General features: G+C 35.3%; 2 protein-coding genes across 2 annotated transcripts in view; both read right to left on the reverse strand.

Moving 5' to 3' along the window:
- The window catches only part of LOC120432507 (protein sidekick-2-like), a 203,207-nt gene that overhangs the window by 40,985 nt on the left and 135,562 nt on the right, over nucleotides 1–26,660 (reverse strand). Inside the window, exons 2-4 of the mRNA XM_039597728.2 lie at nucleotides 13,537–13,703; nucleotides 5,656–5,782; nucleotides 5,455–5,578 (exon numbers count right to left, since the gene is read on the reverse strand). Coding sequence (XP_039453662.1) covers nucleotides 5,455–5,578; nucleotides 5,656–5,782; nucleotides 13,537–13,703 — 418 coding nt within the window. The remainder of the gene's footprint in view (nucleotides 1–5,454; nucleotides 5,579–5,655; nucleotides 5,783–13,536; nucleotides 13,704–26,660) is intronic.
- On the reverse strand, nucleotides 24,071–25,706 carry LOC120432506 (uncharacterized). Its single transcript, XM_039597726.2, has 2 exons — nucleotides 24,705–25,706; nucleotides 24,071–24,653 (listed from the first exon to the last, which is right to left on the reverse strand). Exons 1-2 carry the CDS (start codon nucleotides 25,566–25,568, stop codon nucleotides 24,324–24,326), a joined length of 1,194 nt encoding a protein of 397 aa, XP_039453660.1. The 5' UTR covers nucleotides 25,569–25,706; the 3' UTR covers nucleotides 24,071–24,323.

Here is a 26,660-nt window from a genome sequence, read left to right on the forward strand (position 1 = left end):
AACAAATGTTCGTATGTGTGTGTGTGTGTGTGTGTGTGTATCTGTGTAGGTATGTATGTGACCCAAATTCTCACAAAGTTTTCTCAGCACTGGCTGAACCGAATTTGATTTAGCCGGTTGCATTCGACTTGGTTAATGGACCCATACATCGCTATTGAAGTAGTTCAAAAGTTATGTATAAAAATGTGTTTTCACATACATTCGTATCTCACTAATATGCATGTAAACTATGTCCAGATCCATTATCAAAAGAGTCCAAACTATTGAAGATCTGGCAACCCTGTCTCATGTTGTGACCACTTAAGCGATATTTGCAAAATTACATCATAAATGAGGTAATATTAAACTTTCCAAAATAACAACTTCCAAATTTACATATTTTTTACTGTGTACTTAGGTTGCTGATATATTTTTTTAGAGGTGGGCAAAAAAAGAGTGAACCGCTCAAAGAGCCGGTTCACTGAAAAGAGCGAACGAATCGTGGCTCACAAAAAAAGAACCGCGGTTCTTTTTTAAACTCCGGTTTTTTGAAAGAACCGTTTCAATATGGCATGATTTTGTTATAAATATAATTCATAGAATTTCCAAAAAATGTAGTATTAAATTTGTTTTTGAGGATTGAAAATGCAATGTCAAAAATTTCAATGCTTATAAAAATTCATACACAAGTAAATGATTTTCTAAACAAAATGGAATGAACTTTTCGTTGTAAAATTGAGTGTACATCAAAGTAATGCCGGAATACAAATTTGAGCATTTCAAATAGCATAATTTGTCAAATATTACCAAAAATCTATTGAATATTCCAAAGATTTTGGAAAAATAATCATTTTGTGCGATTGAACATTATCGTTTATAGCATTTATCTATTAAATCAGAATGTAGAGAAGAGTTCACAGAGTATTTTCTCCAAATAAAATATCTGCATTAGTTCAATTCTTGCAGAAATAAACGCAATTTTAAAATGAATTGCAATTTTTTCAGCATCCTAGATTTAAGTTTGGATGTCATTCATTTACTCGAATGTTCAGTTTTGAGTAGAAATCTTGACATAGAGACCACCAAGACCAATGGTTTTCAAGGGCATCTTCTCGTTTTCAGTTTTATTTTTTTATCAAATATGGCCGTTACAAATATTTTTCAAAGTTTATGTCACTCCTCCCCTTTAAAATCGGTCCGCAAAATCAGGGGGCAAAACAGTATTTTTTTTTTTTTCAAAAAACTATCAAATTTCAATGGAAATAGAAGTCTTATCAACTGAAAACAAAAGTTTACTTTTTGGCTTAAAAAAAATTCATCATACTTCGATATTTTGAGAACTAATGAATGCAACTGATGGGGACGTATATATATTTTTTTTTTGCGATTTGGTCAGAGCTCAGGGACATAAACTTCAAAAAACATTTGGTACGGCCTAATTTATAGAAGTTCAATGTGAAATAACTTACAAAATCACAAGATTCTTGAAAAAACCCTTTTCATCCATATTTTGAAAAAGAGCGAAAGATCCGTTCAAAAGAGCGGATCTTTTTAAAGAGCGATCGAAAATGAGCGGCTCCTTAAAAAGAGCGGTTTTGCCCACCTCTATATTTTTTTAACAAAAAAAAAAAAAAAACAATTTTTATATTAAGTTAACTTAATTTATAAGCTTTTAAACAAAATACATATGAATTTTAGGTAAAATGGTTAAGAAGTCAGAATTTTGCCTGGAATTTGTTAGAAATTGTTTTGCTTGTGAAACTATCAATTTATATTGCATTTTAAACTGAATTCGAAGCACAAATCAAAAGTTTTCACATTTTGTTTAGAATTTGTTCTTCTGAAAATGCCTTCAAATTTGGAAAATTTTATTTAATTATGTTTCAAAAACAGACCATTCTATTTACTAGATTTATTTGCCTTCTCCAAGTGGAAAATTGTCCGAAGAATCCAAAAATGCATTCCGTTTTCCGATTTGAAAACATGTTCACTGATAAAATAGTGACACTTTGAGAATGAGAAAATAATGCTTTTCATAAACGTTTTTTTAATTAAAGTTAACATACTTTCAAAACTTTTCAAAATTTAATGAAAACCTCTTCTAGAAGTACCTTGAACCTTTCTCTACGCCGGTCAGTATGATTCCAAACAATTCCGTACGTATTTTATTTGCACTCTTCATTTTGCGAGAAAATCTCAAACCTATCAAAGTCACCCCGTGTTACGGTATATAAACTATGTCCAGATCCATCATCCGACCCATAGTTGGTTAGGTAATCGAAGACCTTTCCAACGGGTTTCAAACAGTGAAGATCTGGCAACCCTGTCTCAAGTTATGACCACTTAGGTGATATTTATGTCCTTTATTACCAGATCTAAAATATATTAGTTGAGTGAGGAAAAAAGGTGATGACACTAACCACTTCAGTGGATTAATTTAGTTTAGCATTTTCAGAAAAAGAATGTACATCTAGAACACGGAAATTTTTGATTTGGGCAACGATATTTTAAAATTCAAGGTTTATTTTAAAGAATCCATGGACACCTTAGGGGAGGGGGATCAGGTATTGTCCATCCTCCATAAAAAAATTGTTTTGTATGGTAATTGGAGGTGGGAGGGTTTATGAATGGTCCCTAGACTTCCGTTCAATTTCATCAAAATTTTTATTGAATTTAGGCCGATGCATTTTTTTCAAAGGGGGAGGGGGTGGGGGCTTAATTATAATAAAAAAAATATAATAATTGAAATAACAAGCCAAAATTTCAACCATTCAATGAGAAAACAATTGATAAATGCATTATGCACCCGTACAATGGATATGCAATCATTAGTTTAAAAAAAGATTTGAAAACATAAAATTTAGCAAAATCAATTGCGGTACTGTACATTTTAAATTTAAATAAAATCAAAAAATGTTAAATCAACCCAAACAAGCAAAACAAAAATTCAAACGTAGAAGAATGCAATTGATTTCAATTGATTGCTCTTTAATTTCCATTGAAAATATGAACTTTTTTGGAAAAATAAAATGCCCCATGATTTTTCGGACCAACATTGAAGGGGGTGACAAAAACTCGAAATAAAATTTGTACCAGCCTTGCTTAAAAGCTTATAAATCTAGTTAATTGGATAATGAAATAGATTTTTTTCCTAAAACTATAGTTGCAAACTAGGTAAAAGTACAAAAAAGTGAAAATTGTAAATGAATCTGTATTTGGATTGTTGAATAAATTATTTTGAATTAAACTGAAATTAAAACTACTTCACGAATTGCTTTTCCAATTAAGTAGGGACAAATCATTCAATTGATTACAACCTCTGGAAAGGAAAATATCTCTAAATAAAGATTGAGCATCCTACATCTGTCGACCCGAGCATGGTTAAATAACAAAGGAAATGTGTAAAAATACCTTTCTCTGATATCATTACCAAATTTTGGTTTTCCTGAATCCTTTAAAATTTATCTTAAGGAATATGCAAGAGCATAATTTGGTATCATACCAATTTATGGTATTGTTTTGATATTGTTAAACTGCAGAATTTGTCAATTATCGAACACCACATTTTGGTATTACTGTATTTTATCAAATTCCTCTAAGCTATGGGAAAATTTTGACCAATTTTGACAAAATAATTAATTTTGCGCTAAAATTGTGTATCAAAGCGAATGTTTTCATGAAAACGGGAAATTTAAAAGTTGATTTTAAACATTGTTGATATAACCCCTAAAGAAATTACATGAAAGTGTTGAAAACTTTCTAAGTCATTTTGGTATTAAATTTTTTTTTTCAAATTCCTGGAAAATTTTACCAATTTTGACTAGATACTTAATTTTGCGCTAACATGGCTTGAATCTCAAAAATGTTAAAGCTGATTTAATTTTTTTGATATACCCACTAAGATTTTTTTTTAAATCGTGGAAATTTTATTTTAGTTGGGATAACCAATTACTTTGAAAAACGAGTCAATCGACAGATTATTGAATTTTGGTGAATTTCAATCCAGTTTCAAGTTAACACTTATTTTTCAATCTTGTTATTTTTCCGAAGCTTCAAAAACTTTAAGCACAAGCCGTTAATTAATGATAAATGTATTCGATGTGGTGAAGAATATCACTAAAAACGACATGGAATCATCAGGTGAGTAGATTTGGCTGTTGCATATGGGTCATTTCCGTTTTTTCACCAATTGCAATTACTGCACTATAAATGGTATGAAAATACCAAATTTTGGCATTACTTGTGCAAATACCAGCGACCAAAATGTGCTCTTGGTTGCCCAGTAAAGATGGTAAAATACCATGAAATCATACCTAAATCATGTATGTAGAAGACCACAGGAATACCAAAATCAGATATTCCAAGGGCGCGAGAATACCTTGAAATAAAACCATGGCAATACCAAGTTTTGGTATTCAAGCAATGTTCAAAAATCCAGATGACCTCAACATGGTATTGAAATGGTTTTATTTTGTGGTATCATTTTGCCCTTGGAATAACATGGTTTGGTATTGTTGTGCCCTTCCACATACAAGACTTTGGTATGATTTCATGATATTTTACTATTACTATCTATTACTGGGCAACCAAGGGCACACTTTGGTCGTTGGTATTTGCCCAAGTTATACCAAAATTTGGTACTCCAGTGTTATTTACCCCTGCTCGGGCCAGGGTTGATTAAATAACAAAAAGTCTAAGAGAGTCACCTGAGCTAACAAGAACTTATGATACCTGCTTGTCATCCATTATCGGTTCAGTAGATAAATACTGACTCCCTTCCTTTGAAGGACTAGTATTTATTCTTCAAGAAAGGAGTGAGAAGGGGTACTCATCATGATAACATTATCTGTCAACCTGCATATAGAGTGGCTCTTCAAACACACTTTGAGCAGAGGTTTGTAATTACACAATGACCAGCTTGGACACGTAATCTTTCTCATGATGAGACGATTCGTGGGAAAGTCTTTCATCTCCTGAACTTTCCCAAGCAGCATCGTCACAGAATCATTCGCAATGCATGGAAAAGCCTGAGGTTATTTGTAAATTGACAGACAAAACAAACCGGAATGTATTATGCATGGTTGCGAATTGCTGGGATATTTTCGTACCGGGAATTGCTGTAGTTTGTCTTTGGCATACTTTCATCAGCAGTTGTAAGAGGCTCCTTGACGCATCTGAGATTTTTTGTTGAATCAGTGTTTTATTCGATGGAAATTATAAAATATACATCAGACTCAATACATATTGATCTTGATTTTTGTCTGAAAGATTCGCTGACGAGTGACTTTTGAACAAAGCTACCAATAGATTGTCGGGCTGACAGATCTAGGAAACATCAAACTTCTGCGTCTAACGTTGGGTCCGACGGCCATTCTTGTTATAGGTTTAGCTGTCGCTCAATCTCATTGGATGTCACTACCTTAGTGAAGAATGTTACACTCCCCTTAGACAAAAAAAAACCCCACATTCGCTTACCTGGTTTCGATGATGAAATAGGACACCGGTGCGTTCCGGGAGTCCTGCGAGTGGGCCCACGATAGATGGACCGAACGTGACGTGAAGCTGACCACCAGCGGTCGTCCCGGTGGATCCGGAACGTCTACCACAAGAAAAAAAAGACACAAAACACATGCATTAGCTAAACTTGGAGCTTCTTTGCAGGGACAGGGACCTCACCTTGCACCAGCAAGTCCACGATGGCTTCCGGGCTGTGGCGGTCGTTCACCAGGCAGCTGTACTCGGCCGTGTCCGAGGCCACCGTTGGCCGGATGTGGAGACTAAAATTATCAGGTAGCAGTGTAACCTGCAGGGAAAAAGAGAACAAAAAATGATGAAGAAACCGGGGTTAGTAATTAGTGGTGGACTTGGACGATGACGATGCTGCTGGTTATGGTGCTACAATAATTATAATTTATGACGGGTTTCACATTATAACTGGAACACGTGCTGGCACGACACTGTTGCGAATAGAATTCTGCACTTTTTTTTTTTAATTTGTTCTGTCGTCGAAGCGAGGAAACCTGTGATTACAAACAGGAAATTAAAAACAACTCTAATTAAATTCTTTGAATTTAAACAATATTTTTTAATAACACATTAACAACATCCAGGGATGGATAAATCGCGAAAAAATCAATTTCGCTTGCGAACCTTTTTCACCCGCGAAAGAGAGAGGAGGTAAATCACGCAAAAGAAAATCGCTCCCGAAATTCTTAAAGAAAATCAATCTGCTGATGATTTTTTGTGAATTTCCAGCACCACTCAATAATATTTATTTCACTTTGTTTACACACATTGCCCATCTACAAAATGTGACAGGTTTTTTTTCGACGTGTGACGTTACACTTGCAAGTGCAGTAGTGAAAAAGATGTTTTGCCGAATAATCAAGATGATGATTTTTTTAGATTCTTCTTACCGATCTTTCGTGCGCGAGAGAGGAGAGCCATGCTCCTTTCGGATTTTTTCTCTTGATGAACATCCAAAGATTTTCTTTTGATGATGATTATTCCATCGCTGACAACATCAGTCAACAAAATCTAGAAAATTAAAATTATTTTTGCAAATATGTAAAATAAAGTATTCCAGAAGTTCTCCCAGCAATCCGAAAATGGATTTCATTTGCATTTTTTGTTATTTGGCTAATACTTTGTGGCGCCTTCATTATGAACAAACAAGTCATTTGGTGTGATTGGTTTGCCCATAAATATTCGAAAAACGGTATCTCTTGATAAATTTTCTGAAAGATTTGGTATCTTCGGCAAAGTTGTTTATAAAATTGCTGATTTTTTTATCAACTTTTTGTTTGCTAAAAACCCCAATTTGTCCTATAAAAAAATGTTAATGTGTTGAAGAACAAACCCTGCAACTTTTGAGACATAAAAATGTGTGGAATAAAATTTACACCCGATTTACGATTTTTTAATTAGATTATTTTTTCAAAACAACCAATGTAATGCACAGTGGCATACACAATATGTAAAAAAAAGTCCTGGGAATCGATTGGAAGGGGTTTCATCAAAGGTGGACGACGGGGAACCGAGATATGGCCGGATTTTCACCGGAACTCATATTCCAAACATCAACGAAAAATGTCGCTCTTGACATGAAACGACAAGTTAAGATCCCCCAAGATAAAAGAGTTCAGAAACAAAAAAATATTTCCGAATGTTACATCATTTATGATGTAACACTTTTGCACGTCATAAAACATTTAAATTTAAATGCAATTCGATGTAAATTTGCAACAACAAAAAAATGATTTTACGTGTGATTCAACTGTTTACGTCGAATCCCACTTTTAATTAACTGAGTTTACATGTTTACATGGCATGCTACATTTCAAACGTCATGGTTTGAATAGAGTAAGCTCGATGTCCAATTAGTAAAACAATCAATTCCGACCTACTGTGACCGGTTCCAGATGCCCCAAAAATCAGGAAACAAAAGTATATTTTTTTTTAAAAATCTTCAAAATTTCAATTGAAATTTAGGTACAATCAGCAGAAATCAATTAAAAATGCATTCTTCTTTGTTTAGTATCATTTTTAGCATGTTTGGGTTGGTTAAAAAATCATTTGATTTTTTGAAAATTTTCGATGTTTAGTATCGCAAATAGTTTTCTTTTGTGCTAAAATTTTTGTTTTCGTCAAATCTTACATTTTTTGAAAACTAATGAGGCCGTTGTAAATATTTTTCAAAGTTTATGTCATCGAAAACGAAATTGACTTTATAGCTGTCGGCCACCATTGCACTATGGGGATTCAGGCGGCCATAAATCGAAAAACCGACATACTCTAATTATTTTTTTGGTATTTTTTTTTTTTCGAAAATATACATTCTAACTAGGAAAAATCCGGAGTTTGAAATTTGTAGGTTCAAAATTCACTGAATTGCAGACCTTCAAAGGCAAAAATGGTAAGAAAAAAGGTGCAGGTGGTTATGTTACACATGACCAGTATGACAAAGAACTTTGCAAGATGATTGTTGAAATTTTCGATTAGAATGTCCGGTCCAAATTTCCCCCTTATAATTACCGTCCTATCGAACTAGGGGGACTTGCAAGTGGAGCTGAAATAGAAATCGAAGTGAAATCAATTGACTTTCCTTCACCACTCGAAAGTTACCAAGATGCAGTATCAAAAACCATAAAGTTTGATACCCATATTGCCCCAACTCTTACGGTTCGGCAAATGTCCCCCCATCGGAACATCCGCGGGGCCTCCGGCCACTCCAGTCCAGGTGGTGGCCAATTCCAATGATCGACTCCCGCGACTGGCATGGTCCTTGCCTCCAAGCCATCTGCTCCCAGACCTCCAGGCCGTCTGCTACCGGGCCACCAGGCCATCTGCTACTGATGTGTTCTCGTCGACGTCCAGCAATAGAATGAATTTTCGGGACCGACTGAGCATCGTTTTGTTGCCTCGTCGACGATCCGAAAATTATGAGGTGGAGTGGGGGTGATTTTAGATACATCAATCTCACGTCTCTCGATTGACTGATTGGGAAACGTTTGTTCATCCAACCAGCGTGCACCAAAAAGAGGGGAAATTTGCCGAGAGGGGAATTCGTCACGTAACGTTTTCGCTTCGCGAAAATTTTGGATTGACACCACGTAATAGAAACCTTAGGACAAAGTTCTTTGTCAAAACATGTTTTTGACAAAAAAATGATTATTTTTCATAGTTGTACTGTGTAGCTGTTTATGTATTTTTTTCCTGCATCATTATATATATTCAGAAAGGTAATTGATGTACGATATAACGAAGCACTATTCTGAAATCGTGAGAACTGCTTTCGAGTACATATATTTGTAAGAATTACAACATTGCAGAACCATCACATGATCAACTCAGGGAAAAACCACAGAGGAAAAACTACGCATGTTGTTCTGTAGCTTCAAAACGAGGTATACAAAAGCCCATAGAAGAAGTTCATATTTTAAGTAATCTAACGACAATCGGTTACATAGTGATTTTGATTTAGAATAATTTATCGTGGAAAACGTGAATTTTGCAAGTGGATCAACAAAAAACGTGGACGAAAATCCATAAAATAAACCGTCTAAAATTCTAAAACACCGGAAAAATCAAATTTTAATTGGAGGGGGAGGGGGGGGGGGGGGGTTTGGTCTTCAAAGAGAGGTGGATTTTAACTCAAGAAGAAGGGGAGGGAGATTGAACGGAAATCAGAAACTTTAACATAGCATAAACCGCCATTCTGGGCATCAAATAGACAGAGCAAGAATATTAAAATTCACCACTTTAATGCATGTGGCCTCAAATATTTGAAAAAATCGAAAATTAAACTATTTTTTGGAAAAATATCAAAATTCATTTGTTTTCATTATACTAAGTACAAACAAAACAAAAAAGTCACAAAAAAGCAAAAAAATATTTTTGGCCGCTCGCTTATATGGAAATACCCCATAGTGCATTGCTAGTACCAACCACTAGTGTCTTCCTTTTAACTACAAGGACTTCGCCGCCCTGGGCTCCTAAGTGTTTGAGTACGGCACGGAGCAACGGCGCCGGATACCCATATTTACACAAAGAATTTTTAGAGCGCCCGCCGCGGGATTCAAACCAGCGACCTCTGGATTGTGAGTCCAGTGCGCGGTCAGATTGATCCACACTTGCAGGAAGTTTATGTCATCAGTAGCAAAAATAATATATTATTTTTTTTAAGTCAAAATCTAATTATGGTGTTACATACATGTAGAAAATCACAAAATTTCATATTACAGAAAATTTATTAAATCCACGAAAAAGATGATTTTCAATCACTCCTGAAAGTTAAATGAAGATATTACATGATAAAACTGAGATAGAGACGAGCTCAATATTTTGCCGTGCGCAAAGCGGACTGTCAAACTTTCTGAGCGTTTTTCTCGAAACACCGAGTTGATTTACGGGTGCCACGATATCTCGAGATGGGATGTACCAAATTGGCTGATATTAAGGCGTTTTTTGAAAATCAACCTTCGTCATGCACATAGGACCGTTTTAACGAGTCTTCACCAAAATTTTGAGACGATTTTGTCAAGGCAGTGTTGAAATATCGAAGCACCCATTTTTTTAAACTGCTATCTTCAAATAGCTATATCTCGGAAACGATACAACCAAATGTCTTCAAATTTGTTTTGATAATAGATGAAAATGTATATTTTAATGCCCTGAAAACAGATTTTAAATAAAATATAGTGTGTGCTGACACCAACCTCTGACTTTTTTGTCGATTTACATGTATGTAACCCCTTAACTGAAAATAATTTGAAATGTGCATTTTCCTGCGTTTAAAATCATATTATTACTTATTTGGAATCGGTCAACATTTTTTTTTTTTTTTGTGAAATTCTGTTATTAGTACCGCAACATGTTTTTTTTTCGACAAAAAAATTCGCCAATACTTTGATATTTTGAAAATAAAAGATTGCAAATCAACTGGACAGGTGTAAAATGCATTTTGAAACACCTTTCTCATTGAAATGTTTTTTTTATTTGTTTGCTTCCCCCCCCCCCTCGATTTTGGCCAGAATCGAGGGACATAAACCTCAAAAAATATTTGCAACGGCCTGGTTGTAAAACAACTGAACTAGTATTAAATGCATTTTAAAGCACTTTTTGCATTCAAATGTAGAGAATGTGGCTTGTTATTTCAATTTTTATAAATACATTTTTTTAATTTTTATGCCCTCCCTTCCACAGCTAGAACCGTGGGACAAAAACTTCAAAAAAAATATTGGTATCGGCCTAAGAAATTTTTTTTTGCAAATAAAAAGAAACAAAGAGACCTCTTTCTGCACACAAAAAAAAAAGAATTTATTTAGGAATGTATTTGTTTTAAAAATGACTGAATACCATTGCTTTTTCAAAACATAAGCAATGGTATTGAATCATTTTAAAAACAAATACATTCCTAAATAATGATGCAAAACCAAATTGAAGAATACTGAGAAAATTGTTATCTTCATTTTATCGCGTGACTTTATCATTGCTTAAAACTAATATTTTATTTGGGTCAACTTTGTCATGCAGTGGTCCGGAGCGTAAATTTAGGGGAAATTTAATTTGAAGCGTTAGAGCTTTAGTGTCTCGACCCGAGCAGACGGAAATAACTTGGGAAGGTCAGTTTTTGATATTGTGAGAAGATCGAAATATGTTATTGGGATGATCGGATTAGTTGTTAAAATAACAAAAATCAATAACAAAGATTTGTTCGAAGAATAATTTAAACTGTTATTATGTTGTTATTGCAATAACAAACCAATAACACAGAAGGAATCATGAAGGAATAACAAGATTTGTTATTTTGTGCGGAGAGGTGGAGCAGCATAATAACAAAAAATGTTATTGAACTGGTATGTCTCCATAACAAAAACAAAGTTATTGTTTTGGTTTATTTGTAATTTGCAAATAAATCTGCAGTTGCCATAACTCCTCTGTACTAGTCAGGGCTGCAGAGTCGGGTACCTCCAAGCGACTTTGAACCCATACTTTGAAGACAACTCCGACTCTGGATGTAGGATATGACGTCAACGACAACTTTAGCTCTCCAAAAATACCCGACTTCACAGATTCTGACTCCAAGTAAAAGTTGCAGTTTTTGTTATTCACACTTCAAAAATTCTCAATAAATAAATCAATTCTTTGGAAGACGATATTCGAAGAAAAACGACAACTGGTAGTATCAAGTGGTTAAGAAGCGAAAAAAAAATCACTAGATCACAGACGGGATTCGAACCCGTACCACCCACGTCTCTAGCGGGGTACTCTACCCTTAAGCCACCGTGATCCTTGGGATTCTAGTTGTCCCAAGACACCAAAGTAGTGTTCAGCTGTAGATTTGATCGCACAACCACGCCTCTAATCTAGTTCTTCTTTTCGCTCTCTTAACCTTCTTGCTACCGTCGTTATTGTCGCTCTCTTCTTGGTGAACATCGCTGAGCAGTGTTTGATAGGCCATTTGCTTTATCGAGGGTAGTTGGTAGTGTAGAGTACCCCGCTAGAGACGTGGGTGGTACGGGTTCGAATCCCGTCTGTGATCTGGTGATTTTTTTTCGCTTCTTAACCACTTGATACTACCAGTTGTCGTTTTTCTTCGAATATCGTCTTCCAAGTAAAAAGAGTCATGGCCTAACTCAGGGTCAATAATAAAAAAGTAATAAATCAATTCCATTAGGGAATATAACAAAATTTAAAAAAAATGAACTCTCAAAAGTTAATTATATCGGATTAATTTTAGCTTGAAACCCCATTTGATGGTGAAATAAATGACCCCGATGAAATTGGTCAAAATTATTTTATAGTTCCAGCCAATTTTAGTAAAATCCCTTAGGGGGTATATCAAACAAGTAAAAAAATCAACTCGCAAAATTTCAACTTTTTAGAATAATTTTAGCTTAAGGACCCCATTTCATGGCCAAAATAATGACCCTGGCGAAATTGGTCAAAATTATCCCATAGTTCTAACCATTTTAAACAAAGCCCTTTAGGGGTATATCAAATAATTAAAAAAGTCAACTTTCAAAATTTCAACTTTTCAGAATAATTTTAGCTTAAAGACCCCATTTCATGGCCAAAATAATGATCCCGAAGAAATTGGTCAAAATTATCCCATAGTTCTAGCCAATTTTAGCAAAGTCCCTTAGGGGGTATATCAAATAATTAAAAAAATCAACTTTCAAAATTTCAACTTTTCAGAATAATTTTAGCTTAGGACCCCATTTCATGGCCAAAATAATGACCCTGACGAAATTGGTCAAAATTATCCCATAGTTCTAACCATTTTAAACAAAATCCTTTAGGGGGTATATCAAATAATTTAAAAAATCAACTTTCAAAATTTCAACTTTTTAAGAATAATTTTAGCTTAAGGACCCCATTTCATGGCCAAAATAACCCTGACGAAATTGGTCAAAATTATCCCAAAGATCTAAACATATTTAACAAAAGAAAAAATAATAACAGATTGTGTTATGGACACTAAGAAACTTTTCCATTTGTGCGATTTATGGTAATTTTATTTCTAAATCAGTATACCAAACGAATAACACATTTTGTTATTAGGAGGGTGTTTCAAATGTATAACATTTCCTCTTATTAGCGTGTTATTAAACATTTTCAATATAATTTCACTTCGATACCAAATTTTGTTATTTTATCAGAAACTGTTATTATTTTTTCTTCTTGAAGTTGAACTTAAGGATAAAATAATAACACTTTTTGTTATTTTAACAGGATTTGTTATTGAAATATTATTAATTTTTTTATTACCGTCTGCCCGGGTCTGGAAGAGTTGATGCCAGTTAAAAGGTACAACTTTTGGTTTGGTTTCAAATTTGGGTGATTCACGATAATTGCTTTTTTGTAAATGTAATGTTTCAGGGGTATTTTTGGAATTATTGTTCTCTTCAAGAATGTTTTGTTAATGCTAAGTCGAAATTCAATGTCTTGCATTTTTTTTTGTGATTAAATATCAGTTGAAATCTCCTCAAACAAATATTGTAATAACCATAATTCACTTAAAAACTGATAAACCTTTGCGATCAAATAACTCACCCGCGGGTTCCGCACGATGGGCAGCCCGTTGACGAACTCGGCCACCGTCTGGGACGTCTTCCAGACGAGGGCGTCTACCAGCGAGTGCTCGTTCACGCCCGGGCAGTTGAGGGTGACGTTCCGGCCGGCGACCGCCGTGTACCGCACCATCGGGATGCTCTCGATATCTGTTGATTAGAGAACAGTGAGAGAGGGGGGAAATTAAATAAATTATTCAAATTGGGGCCAAATAAATTAGCATCGACATTTTCGAGAGGAGGGCAAATCAGTTTAAACGGTTTTTTTTTTCGTCTGCTTGATTTACTCGCCGCTTCTTTTTTTTCTCTTCACAATGCAAACATTGATTTTTCCCTCCGCGCGTGTACAAAACATGTTTGGGTTTGTTTTTCGTGCCTGCTGGGAAATTGAGGGGGAAAATTTGAGCTGCGAAAGTACTAAACCATATCGACATGAGCAAAAAAAAACTCCACGAGTGCTGCTTATGTTTTTATTTTTTTTATTTTTTTTTTTAAAGAACGACTCCACTGAATCAACCGTACTGGAACCGGGTCTTGCCTGAAGGCTTTGGCAAATTTCAATTTTGAGTGCCACGTTCGTGAAACAGGACGAAAGCTAACGTTTAATATCTTGATGGAAGGAAACACTCTTCCAGGAACGATTTTCTTCAGCGATTTTTTTATCGCAAATCTTGATTTTGTAAACAGTTGTATCCTGGCAGAACAGGATTTCCTAGCAGATGGAAATAACTTGGGAATAACCTTTTTTGATATTTGAAAATACTAGGCCAATAACATTTTATGTTATTTATAACAAGATTTGTTATTAGTCGTTATGATTTTTTTTTGTTATTGAATTGTGATTATAATAACAGGCTAATAACATTTTAAGCTATTCTTCGAACAAATCTTTTTTTTTTATTTCAACAACTAATCCGATCATCCCAATAACAATTGGGGGTATTCTTCCATAACAAAAAATGTTATACCAAAGTTGTTCAGTCAATATCAGACCAATAACAAATTTTGTTATGATAACATAATCTGTTATTAAACTCTTATGCAAAAATGAATTTTTTATGAAGAATCCATAACATTTTCTGTTATTTTTACAGTAGTTGTTATTGAAATGGCATGAATTCAGTTATAACCGCCTGTTCGGGTTCTGCAGTTTATTTCAGTAACGAAATTTAGCAATTGTCTTAAGTTTACTTAAAAAAATAATCAAAAAATATTTCATCCGTAAAAAATGTCGTCAAAAAAAAGCTAACCCTCTGTTGCCCAATTATTTTTCGAAACATTTAATTTTGGTTTGTAGAGGGTTAAGTGTTATTAAACTTTAAAAACATGAAGTTATTTCTTCAATAAAACATTCGGAATTGGAAACCTCCTTTTCAAGAGATAGAAGACTTAATATTTGGAAAACTTATGATTCAAAAGTGCTTTTTTTGACAAATGGAATACACCAACAATGTTTCATCAAAATAAAATAAAAATTTAAGGAAAAGTTTTTTTTTCACAACTTATTTTTATTGAGTTCTTTTAGGTGCTGCGACCAGGTTAGGACCGAGGGTCAAAAGTACAAAAAATTATAAAAGAATAAATAAAGATGATGATAGATGATCAATAAAAGAGGAAAATGATTTCCAGAAAAGAAAACACTAAAAAACAGCATGTCCCTTTTCGGACTGCTGTCCCGATACATCGAAATTGACGGACAGCCTTGAACCAATTCATTTTACAAACCAACAACAAGATCTTCCAGGAAAATCCGGCTCTTATTTGTTCTTACCCTCTTTTTATCAAGGTCAAATGACATTTGAAATGTTGGACTTTTCACACGAAAATATCTTTTTTTTGCCGGAAACGACCCCTCCTATGGTTCCATTTTTGCTATTATTACTAGGGACACACAACTGTGCTGACCCAAATCAAGAATGTTTAAGGTTGCTGAACCCATTCTTGGCTCATTTCACGCAATTCTTTTTTTTTTTCCTTTAATTATGAGCTTTATTTGAAGTTTGAAGATTCTAAATGACAATCGATTTGGCTTTTTTAAATCTTTTTTTTTCAAACCACATTTTATTAACAAACCTTGAAAAAAAACTTTACTGTTTTGCTCCCCACGTTTTGAAAGGGATGACTTAAGCTGACGGTAAATCATGACATGAATTCATTTGACCATTGTTTGCCTTACTTCTTGGAGGGGTTTTGTTTTTCTCCCGACTACGTAACAAAAGTGGTCCGGGAAAAATATGATAAAAAGGATCGTCAGTTTTCTTGTTTTCTACCCTGCCCCAAAATTTGGGTGGAATATTGCCGGACACGAACCTGGGTCCAACATACTCTCACGTGTGTTGTTTTTTGGCCAGTCTAGCTGGGGGAAAAAAACCGACCAGTTTATTGCCGAAGGCCAGCCAGAATTGGGGGAATTTCGTTTTGGGTAGAGTTCATTTACCCTTTCTTATTGCTGTTAGGGTTTGGCGAAATCTCGATTGGAATCAAATTAGAGTTGATTATTTTGGATTGACTTGAGCAGAGCATGAAATTGTAGTTGTTGTATCACTTTATTTGGTTTATGAAAGGCAAACTCCAAAAGAGTTTTAACTCTGGATTTGAATAGATTTGAATTTACCAACAAAGTTCTTTTTGAAGAGTTTTTCAAACTACCATCCAACCTAGTTTTACAACTAAACTGACTGTAACATAAAAACCCGTAATCCATGTTATGCTTTTCGCATTCGTCGTAAAATGTTTAACTCCATCATTTACATTTAACACTTTATGCGAAAACAGAGCGAAAATGCGGTCACCACCACAGTTGGGGAGTTATTTTTTTGATGAATAGTTTGCCAAACTAGTTTTGTAGCTCTATGAACTGTGGTACTGAAGTTGAGGAGATAAAATGCTTGATGTTTTTTTGTTGTTGGAATGCACTGTTGAACGTTTCAAATGCGATGAAAAACTGGAGCAAAATTTCGAAAAAGTTAACCTTCGTGAAATGGAATAGTGAACAAACTGTTTAAAAAAATATTCCTGTCAATATCTCAATTCTATAGCAAAACATATGGGTCAACTGAGTACACTTATGGACTCGGCCTTCACCGATTTGGATCAAACTTGGAGGCAGGGCTGCGGAGTCGGGCATATTTCAAGCGACTCCGACTCCGAATCCGACTCCGGCTTTCTGAGTTAAGCCGACTCCGACTCCGACTCCGGCTCCGGCTTTCCACAAATTGATGACTCCGGCTCCGACTCCGACTCCGGCCTTCCAACTCTAGCCGATTCCGACTCCGACTCCGACTCCATCTTTCCACAAATTGTTGACTCCAGCTCCGACTCCGACTCCGACACCTAATCTGTATTTTAAATATTTAAAAAATTTCAATTAATCACATCACTCATATTTCAGTTCACACTTGCGCGAATAATACCGGGGTGACATTTATGTTCGGGGTTTTTAACAAAATTATACATACGAATTATTTATACAAACAGAATGATGTGGTACCATACTAAGCTTGGTAGATAAGTGTTCGTTGTTCTATGTTACATGTTTTTATTGTTATTGAAACAAAAATCATAAATATCTTCATATTTAAACTCATCTTCTGCACAACAATTTTCTAAATAAATTTAAAAAAATTTACTGAAAAATTGGAACTTTTTATTTAACTACTTTAAATTTACATTCTTTTTTTTTAAGTTTATATGCTAGCTACACTATTTTTAAACTGTACTTTTTTAAATGAAATTTTAAAAGAAAGTTAACCTTCATGATCGAATTGACATATAAAATCATTTTGGATAATTTTAAGCTGAAATTTTAAAGAAACACAGTAACTATCAAAGATATGCTGGTTTTGCGATAGACAATTTTCAAAGTTACTATTTTTTAAAGCTATTTTGAATTTATTTCAGAGGACGTACATGAAAATTGTGTTATCCAGCCCAGTACACACTTTAAACATATATCATGACAAAATTATTATATTTGAAAAAAATATTGAATTTACATCAATTATATCACCCCGTTTTAAGGTATTTAAAAAAATCAGACTTGTTCAACGATATTACTTAAAGATCCACTACACGCAAACATTTTTTGCTTCGAGTTTTTTTATGGAAATTGCCATAACTCTGAATAGAAAACAGTTAGAGTCCCACTTTTTGTATTTTTAAGTCCTGTAGAAAAGTTATGCAAAGTTAACAAGACCAAAACTGATCTGATTGTTTCAATAGTTTTTTCAAAAGGCAAAAAAAAACTTGTTGAAAATCTTGTTAACTTTGCATAACATTTCTGAAGGACTTAATACAAAAAGTGGGACTCTAACTGTTTTCTATTCAGAGTTATGACAATTTCCGTAAAAAAGTAATTGATGTAAATTTAATATTTTTTTCAAATATAATAATTTTATCATGATGTATATGTTTAAAGTGTGTACTGGGCTGGATAACACAATTTTCATGTACGTCCTCTGAAATAAATTCAAAATAGCTTTAAAAAATAGTGACTTTGAAAATTGTCTATCGCAAAACCAGCATATCTTTGATACTTACTGTGTTTCTTTAAAATTTGAGCTCAAAATTATCCAAAATAATTTTATATATCAATTCGATCATGAAGGTTAACTTTCTTTTAGTGTTTCATTTAAAAAAGTACATTTAAAAAATAGTGTAGCTAGCATATAAACTTAAAAAAAAGAATGTAAATTTAAAGTAGTTAAATAAAAAATTCCAATTTTTCAGTAAATTTTTTTTAAATTTATTTAGAAAATTGTTGTGCAGAAGATGCGTTTAAATATGAAGATATTTATGATTTTTGTTTCAATAACGCTAAAAACATGTAACATAGAACAACGAACACTTATCTACCAAGCTTATTTGAATCTCCCTGGAAAAATGAACAGATATTTTTTTACTGCCTAAAGGCTTACAAATTTTTAAAGTAATATAACTATTGAAAGTGAACAATTTTCATGAAACAGCCGTGTAGGTGTTGTTCTATTATTACGTCCAATAATTTTTGGGATTCTAGACCCCATACTCCATGTAGACATGTTGTAAGAAGTAAAATTTAGATAAAATTTGTAGGTTTGACATCCTTACTACAGAAACAAATATGTACATAATTGTGAGGAAGGCACCAACCACCATCGGTGGATTAAGTAACGTTTTTTTCTTTTAATCATAACTCTGCAACTATTTGAGCAAAAGACTTTCTACAGGCGGCATTTCATTGAAAATTGTCAAAGGAATTTGATAAATTTGAAATTTTCACCCTTATATGCCCACTAATATTATGTAGTAACGTTTTAAATATTAAAGTTCAGTTTTGACCAATTCCATATATTTTTTTAGTTTTATGTTATCACCATCGTGTTCCCCGGACAATTTGACATAATAACCAATGTAGACCTCAAACTAAAATGAACTATTGGCGAGATACAGTGCTTTTACTGAAAAAAGTTTGATTTTGCGCTGCACTCTGTCCTATGAATTCAAATCGCCCGAACAAGACAACGCGCTCTTTCTCTTCCTCTCGTTTTCGTCTCTCTCTCTCTCTCTCTCTCTCTCTCTCTCTCTCTCTCTCTCTCTCTCTCTCTCTCTCTCTCTCTCTCTCTCTATCTATCTCTCTCTCTCTCTCTCTCTCTCTCTCTCTCTCTCTCTCTCTCTCTCTCTCTCTCTCTCTCTCTCTCTCTCTCTCTCTCTCTCTCTCTCTCTCTCTCTCTCTCTCTCTCTCTCTCTCTCTCTCTCTCTCTCTCTCTCTCTCTCTCTCTCTCTCTCTCTCTCTCTCTCTCTCTCTCTCTCTCTCTTCGTTCATTCAAATTGCATTCAAATGACATCTATCAACACGCAGCAACGTGTTGATAGATGTCATTTGAATGCAATCATGGGAGAGAATGTCGAACGACCGCTCTCTGAGCGAATGTATTTCTAGAGGGGACTGTGTGAGTGATTTAGCGTGACACTCATTCGTTTGTGTGTCGTGGTGAAGGCGATTGGGGTGTTCTGTCACCTATCACAAACAACGTCGAATTTCTTAAGCGCTGTTTCACTGTTGACTGTTGCCTATTTTTTTATAAGAAAATTTTATTTAATTAAAATAACAGCCATTATATGGCCCTTAGGCGAAAAAACAGGGTGTTTAACTTTCCATGCTAATAAAAGTTGATTTGGCGTTCTGCTTTACGAACGAAACAACCAATGACAATCACTACACTGTAAAATAAAATTCATCCAACCATCCGAGCAGGGCACCCAAACGAGCTCAGGGGCGTTTCCAAAGCCATTTCGAGCCGATAGTGGAGCGCGCCAAATGGGGTGTTTTATAGGGCTTTAAAACGGCTTATTAATGACCACGTGGCTCCCCCCGGGAGTTGGACGTTAAGAAATATTGCCGAGTCATTTATGTAGGGTCTCGCGGGGGAGGGTTGGCATTTTGGATGCTGCTGCCGCTGCCTTAATTCTTTCATCAGGGTTTTGTTTCAGAAAATTGCTATCAAATTGAGTCGTTCGAGGCAGGTTTACGACCAAATCCCGTGGGAAAATTACAAGTCTTGGTTAGAGGGAAATTGCCACATATTGGCACATTTTCATGGTTTACCAAATACTGGCACCACTGATGAGAGAAATGTTTCAAGCTCGTTTAGCCGAAAGCTCAAAATTCTATGAGATTCTTCTTCGCTGGAGGATCTCTTTGTTTCTAGTTCGCGAAATTCTTAATGAACCAGACAATTCCCCGGCACCATCTATTGGATTTTCGCGCCGGCAAATTCCATTGCAAATTTTCCACACTGCATTTGATGTGCGATTTACACAGCCACAGAACGCCCAAGTGTCATCAAACGAAATTGGAAACCGGCCCACCCATCCGTGGAGATCAATTCCAGCCCTCGGGAATTGTGCGGAAAATTGATGTTCGCACGCTCGTAATGACTGTTGCACCAATATGGGCGGAGAACCTTTTGAAGTGTGGGTTAAATTTTCCAGAAATTTGCTTTAATTCGGTTTGTGGTGAGTTGTGCAATTTCACGCAATTTAAGTATTTCATTTCATTGTTTCTGCATTATTGAACAATGCATTATTGTTACAACAGGTTCGGATGCCGTTGCAGAGTATCGTGCAAGCAGTAGTGATGGGAAGATGGATTTTTGTGGTGTTCTCTTTGTGCTGTGTTCGTGTTTTTTTTTTTTTTTTTTTTTTTTTTTTTTTTTTTTTTTTTTTTTTTTTTTTTTATGAAGTAACTTTTTATTGGCAGCAATGAAAATACATTTTACAATCACATGACTATCTATTCTCTATTATCCTACTGTGGCTCAAACAGACTCAAAAATATCTCCCCACACTCAACAACTTGTTATTTTACACTACTACCTAGAATACATTCAAAAAATGTTTGAAGTGCTTTTTGAAAATCTCTCTACTATTCCACCGCGATTCACACAATCTACTTTTCAACTCATCCAACGTTCCTTCGCCAAACGTCTGCAAACAATACGCTAAACTTTCAACAGTTAACCACAACGCTGCTTTCAATTTTACATTTTGATCATTGAAATCACACCACAAAACCTCTTCTGCATCTTTAACTTTCAATTTTAATTTGTTAATTACTATATTATTTAACCAAGTCCAAATTATTTTTGAATGTACACAGTCTTTAAACCTGTGTTCTACAGTATCCTGGGCACCACACAATTCGCAAAAAGGTGATTCTGTACCCTTTACTCCATGACGAAATAATTTTGAGTTGCATGGAATTATATCTCGTGAGGCCATAAATAAATAAGATTTCGCCGTAGTTGACAAGAAGTTCTTGTTGGTATTTTCAAAAAGTGTATTCCACTGCAAGTGGGGATTTTCTTTTTGCTTTTTAATTTCAATCTTCTTACTTTCAATAAAATAATCATATAATTTCTTACTAGTGTTCAAATGATTTTCATTTTTCAGAACCTCCGCTTCTTGAAGCCACTCTCTTGTATTTCGCGTTAAATTTTTGTTAACTAATTGGTTTATCATGAACGTATCAAGTTCATCTGACTTACCAAATAATATGTTTTTAATAAAAAGTGATTTTGTTTTACATTCTACGTCCAAAAGAGCAATGCCTCCTTTCAAAACCGGTAAATATAATTCATTTCTTTCAACTTTGTAAAAATGTCCTTTCCATAAAAACTTCCCACATATGGACCGCAAAGAAGCCAAATGTTTATTATCAGGAGGAAATACTTGCGCTACATACCATAGTTTGGATAAAATGTATGTGTTTAGCACATAAACTTTCTGGAATAAATTCAATCTTCTAGAATATTGTTGTAATAAGCTGATATTAATAAATTTTATAATTCCGTTATAATTTTGATCGATCGTTTTATCAAAACTTTGTGAAAAATGTACTCCTAAAATTTTTAAATCATCTACTTCTTTAATTTGTTGAGGGCCAATCATGCAACTGTTGAATCTTAAAAACTGTGATTTAAACAAGTTAAGTTTAATCTTTGAATACAAACTGTAATAATGAACAAGTTGCAGTATAATATCAAACTCGCTATCATTTTTAACAAAAATGTTGATGTCATCTGCATATGCTACTACTTTAAGAAATCTGTTATCAATTAACACACCATTAATATTCTGATCAATCATTCTAATCAGCGGTTCTATATAAAAAGCAAAAAGCGCCATACTAAGAGGACACCCTTGCCTCACTGAGCTTAAAATTTGGAACGGCTCCGTCAAAAAACCATTGAACAAAACGGTTGAGGTTGCATTTTTGTAGAGTTTTTTTAGACAATTAATGAATTCATCAGGAAAATCAATTTTCTTCAACACCTTCCAAAGGAAATCATGATCTACGCGATCAAACGCTTTTTCAAGATCAAGACTTAAAATTGCTCCTTTAAACTTTTTTGACTTATTCGCTTTTACTAAAATATTTCTCAATAAACGTAAATTTGTAATGCAGGAATTATCTTCTACACAAGCTGCTTGTTCCGCACCCAAAACGTTTTTCATCATGGGTTGTATCCGGTTCCACAATATTTTAGTGAACAATTTGTAATCAGTGTTCAGCATACTAATAGGACGTTTGTTTTGTAAATCATATTTATCTCCTACTTTAGGGATGAGAGTTATCACCCCCGCTGTAAACAACGCAGGTGGATATTCCTCATTAACTAAATAATCGTTAAATAAATTTAAAAGGTCATCTTTCACAACATCGAAGAAAATGGAATAAAATTCGTAACTTAGGCCATCTGGTCCTGGTGAACTTCTGCTAGAAGCATTTTTTAAAGCATTTTCAATTTCATAAATTTCTATTGGTCTGTTTAGATGGATTTTGTCATTGATTTCAAGTTTTTTATTTAAATATCCTAAAACCGTTTCTGCATCAGTGTTGTTAACGTGCTGATTTTGAAACTTTTGAGAGTAATGGTGATAAATTTCATTCTTTAATTTTTTAATATCAGATGTTATCTCATCATTAATTCTAAGTTTAATCAGATTGGATGTTGAAGAACGGTTAATAAAAGATGTAACTTGAAACAGTGATAGTTTTTCATCGGCATGTAATGTTTCCGCTTTTAATTTGAATTTAATTTTACTCAAACGCCGTTGTTCGAGTTCCATTAATTTGGATTTAACTACCGATAATTCATTTGAACAATCGATATTTTGTTCTTGCTTCTGTACTATTTCATTCAAACAATTATAGTAGAAACTTTTCTCTCGTGCCGACTGCTGATTTGAAAGAAAATTTTCTTTTTTAAAAAAAGATTTTGCATTACTTTTAAAAACGGTATTCCACCAAAAATTTAAATTTGAATAAGAGTTTCTCAGTTTCAATTCAGTATACTTTTTTTTAAATTTGTCTATTATATCTGGGTCATTTAGTAAAAAAGAATTTATTTTCCAGTATCCACGTCCATAAAAATTCATAAATTGATGACCAATTTCAAGTTTCAAAACTACGCTGTGGTGATCCGAAAAAGCAACAGCAATAGTTTCTACAGATCTTACATTTTCTGCAAATTCTTTTGAAGCATAGATGCGATCTAACCTAGATTTTGAGTTTCCTCGAACAAAAGTAAATATTCTATTTTTATTGTGATTTAATTCAATGTCAATCAAAGTTAACGATGAAGTCATATTTTTAAGTCCGTTACTCACATTTTTTATGGAACTGTTTGAATCGTTTTTGTCAATTATGCAATTGAAATCTCCCAACAATACATTTTCTTTAGTTTCTGATAAATGAATTAAAATATCTTCTGTGAACAGCTTATCTCTTTCTTTCTTAAATTTGGATCCCGAGTGTGCATAGATATTAATAAAATTAATTCCATCAATTTCTGCAGATGTTATCCTGCCATTGCTATTCATAATGACGTTTGAATAGTCAATATTTTTTCGAATTAAAATTCCAGTTCCTTTACCATCTACACTTATGTTAACAAGTGCAGTGTGGGAAGATAAAAAATTAAAATTTTCAACAGCAACTTCTTGAACAAATACAAAATCTAGGTCGTTATTCCAAACGAAATCTTTAAACAAAGACAATTTTAATTTACTGCTAATAGCGTTCAGGTTAACGGTTGCAAATTTTCGAATAAAAGGCATTAGAAGGATGGATTAATCTTAGTAGAGTGCATGAATATCAAGACTATCATGTCAAACGTAATCAAACGCAAAGAACACTTCTTGAACGTATTCATGGCTGGACTCATAGATGTCCATCAAAGGAAGAAATAAGTCGAGTGTGAAAAGATATTCAACATTTAGCCCTCCTCACTTCCCCCTTCCCTTCCCCTTGCCCTTACCTTGGCCCTGAGCGCCACGTTTTTTCTTACTATTGCTTCCCTTACCTTGCCCTAGATCCGAATCATTGCTGCCGAGCGACAAACTCGTTTCTATCGGTCGCTTTTTCAACTCCAGTTTTCCCTCCCCTTCCGCTGTCCCCTTGATGGCTTCGTCCACCATCAACTGCTCGCCGTCGATAATCATCCCATCGTGTCCCGATCGTTCTGCTTCAGCAGCCGATGTCTCCTTCGGCGTCGCTACCGTCGCCGTCGCATCCACCGGCTTATTCGGCGTCTCCGTCGTCGTCGCCGCCGACGCCTGGTTGTTCGTCGTTTCCTCTGGTCTCTCCGTCGTCGTCGTTGCCGACGCCTGGTTGTTCGTCGTCTCCTCTGGTCGTGGTACTGGCGTCTCCATCGGAACTTCCGCTGGTGTTAGTGTTACAAATGGATTGTTTGCTGGTGTACTGATCTTCGCTGAGCTTGCGCCATCTCCCTCTTGCGGCTGCATTGGCATCTTGGGTCGTGCTGGTGGTGATGTAAGCGGAAGCGTTGTCATGGTGAGCGTGTTGTCTGGCTCGATCGTACTGCTGTTTGCGATCGCCAAATTTGCTGTTACGCTACTGTACGAACGCTGACCACCAGTTTCAGCGTTGACCCTGAGACTGGCCAGCTTAGGGCATTCGACCTTCATGTGCCCTTCAGCTTTGCAGAAGAAGCAACGATTTTTCAATCCGTCATAATACACCCTTGCTCGGAAATGGGCGATGTACATGTTGGCTGGTATTTCTTTCTCGACCTCCATGTAAACGCCACGGATGCCGCTGAACACGTGGTAACCCAGGTCTTGAGGATACTTCTCCCGTACGTGTTGCCGAATCTTTCCGAACTTACTCAGCGCCATAGCGATTTCCTTTTCCTCCGTCTCCGGTGGCAGGTTGAAAAGCCGGATGTATTTGAACTGCCTGCTGGCCAACTCCAGTTGCACCGGAGACCTTGACCCGTCATCGAACCGGAACCAATACTGATCCTCTACCGAGTTGCAGAACCTGTTGTAGCTGTTCTCGTCCATAAACTTGATGTAGAATTTCTGGTCGTTTTCATCTTTGTACACCGAATGTACGTCAGTGGCTGGTATCTTTACACCGGTCGACATGAATTTCAAGACCTCGAGGTAGGACGGCACCTTGGCACCGGTCGCAAACAGGATCTTCAGCGTGTTCTTTCGAGTCTCCATTTTGATCTTTCCGTTGGTTTAATTCCGCTTTGTTAGAAAGAGATAGATGGGTAACACACCCTGTGTGCACCACCAATAATCTGCTTGTACGCGCACTCTTCGAGAAACGTGACTTTACTCTCCGAAGTCCAAGAGCGAACTGACGTTAGTTGATTCATGTTCAAGCCATGCATACAGTGGGGGGTCATTATGCTAATGAATATTATTGCGCGTCAGTATCGTGTGAGCAGCAGTAGCTTGGTTCTTTGTGGTGATGGAATTGTTTTTGGTGGTGGTGGTGATGGTGTTAAATAATAAGAACATTCAATTTACTAACATTGAGTCCAAAACCTCCCTACAAACATCTATACCACTAGGTGACGTAGAGATCTCTGCGCATTCTAGATAGATGTTTACTAACATGCCTTCCAATCCCCGAGGTTAGCAAGGTACCGGCCAGGAGCCCCTTATCTTACTGGATAGTATTACACGCTCATCTAAAGATGAAAACATGGTATCTCCCGTGTTGGAATATTGTAACCGGATGAGAGTCTAGTGCTATTAATTACAGTTAAACAGCAAGATAAGCGTTGTGCAGCCATCCGGAATTGTGCGACCTTTATTGCTAATGCTAATGCTAATGCTAACAGTTTCGGATGCCGTTGCAGTTGAATTTCTTTGAAATATTTTCCATTGATACATTTCATGAATAGAAAATATTGTCAGGAATGGTGGATGAATTTTTTTTTTCAGTGTGTGTGTGTGTGGTCCAATCCATTACCCGCTAACCGGTAGCGAAATTATGGGAAAGTATAATTTGTATCAGACTGTGTACATGCCGAATGCTGATACAGCTTATCTCAGTCCCGGGTATTAGGTGGTGATAGCCCTCGCGCTGCTTCCAACGACCCATTTCAGAATGACAGAGCTCCTTGCGGTCCAATTCCGAGGTCGCTGGGCATTGTTCGGCCCCGCCTAAACATAGAAGCAAGCATCTGAAGGAAACTCGATCTATATTTAGACTTCCAATCTCCTCAGGCAAATCAGGGATCAGCGCGTATTTAATAATATAAGAAGAAGAGATAACATGTTTCAACACTACGGATCAATTCA

The sequence above is a fragment of the Culex pipiens genome, chromosome 1 (genome assembly GCF_016801865.2).
Source record: "Culex pipiens pallens isolate TS chromosome 1, TS_CPP_V2, whole genome shotgun sequence".
NCBI classification, from domain to species: domain Eukaryota; kingdom Metazoa; phylum Arthropoda; class Insecta; order Diptera; family Culicidae; genus Culex; species Culex pipiens.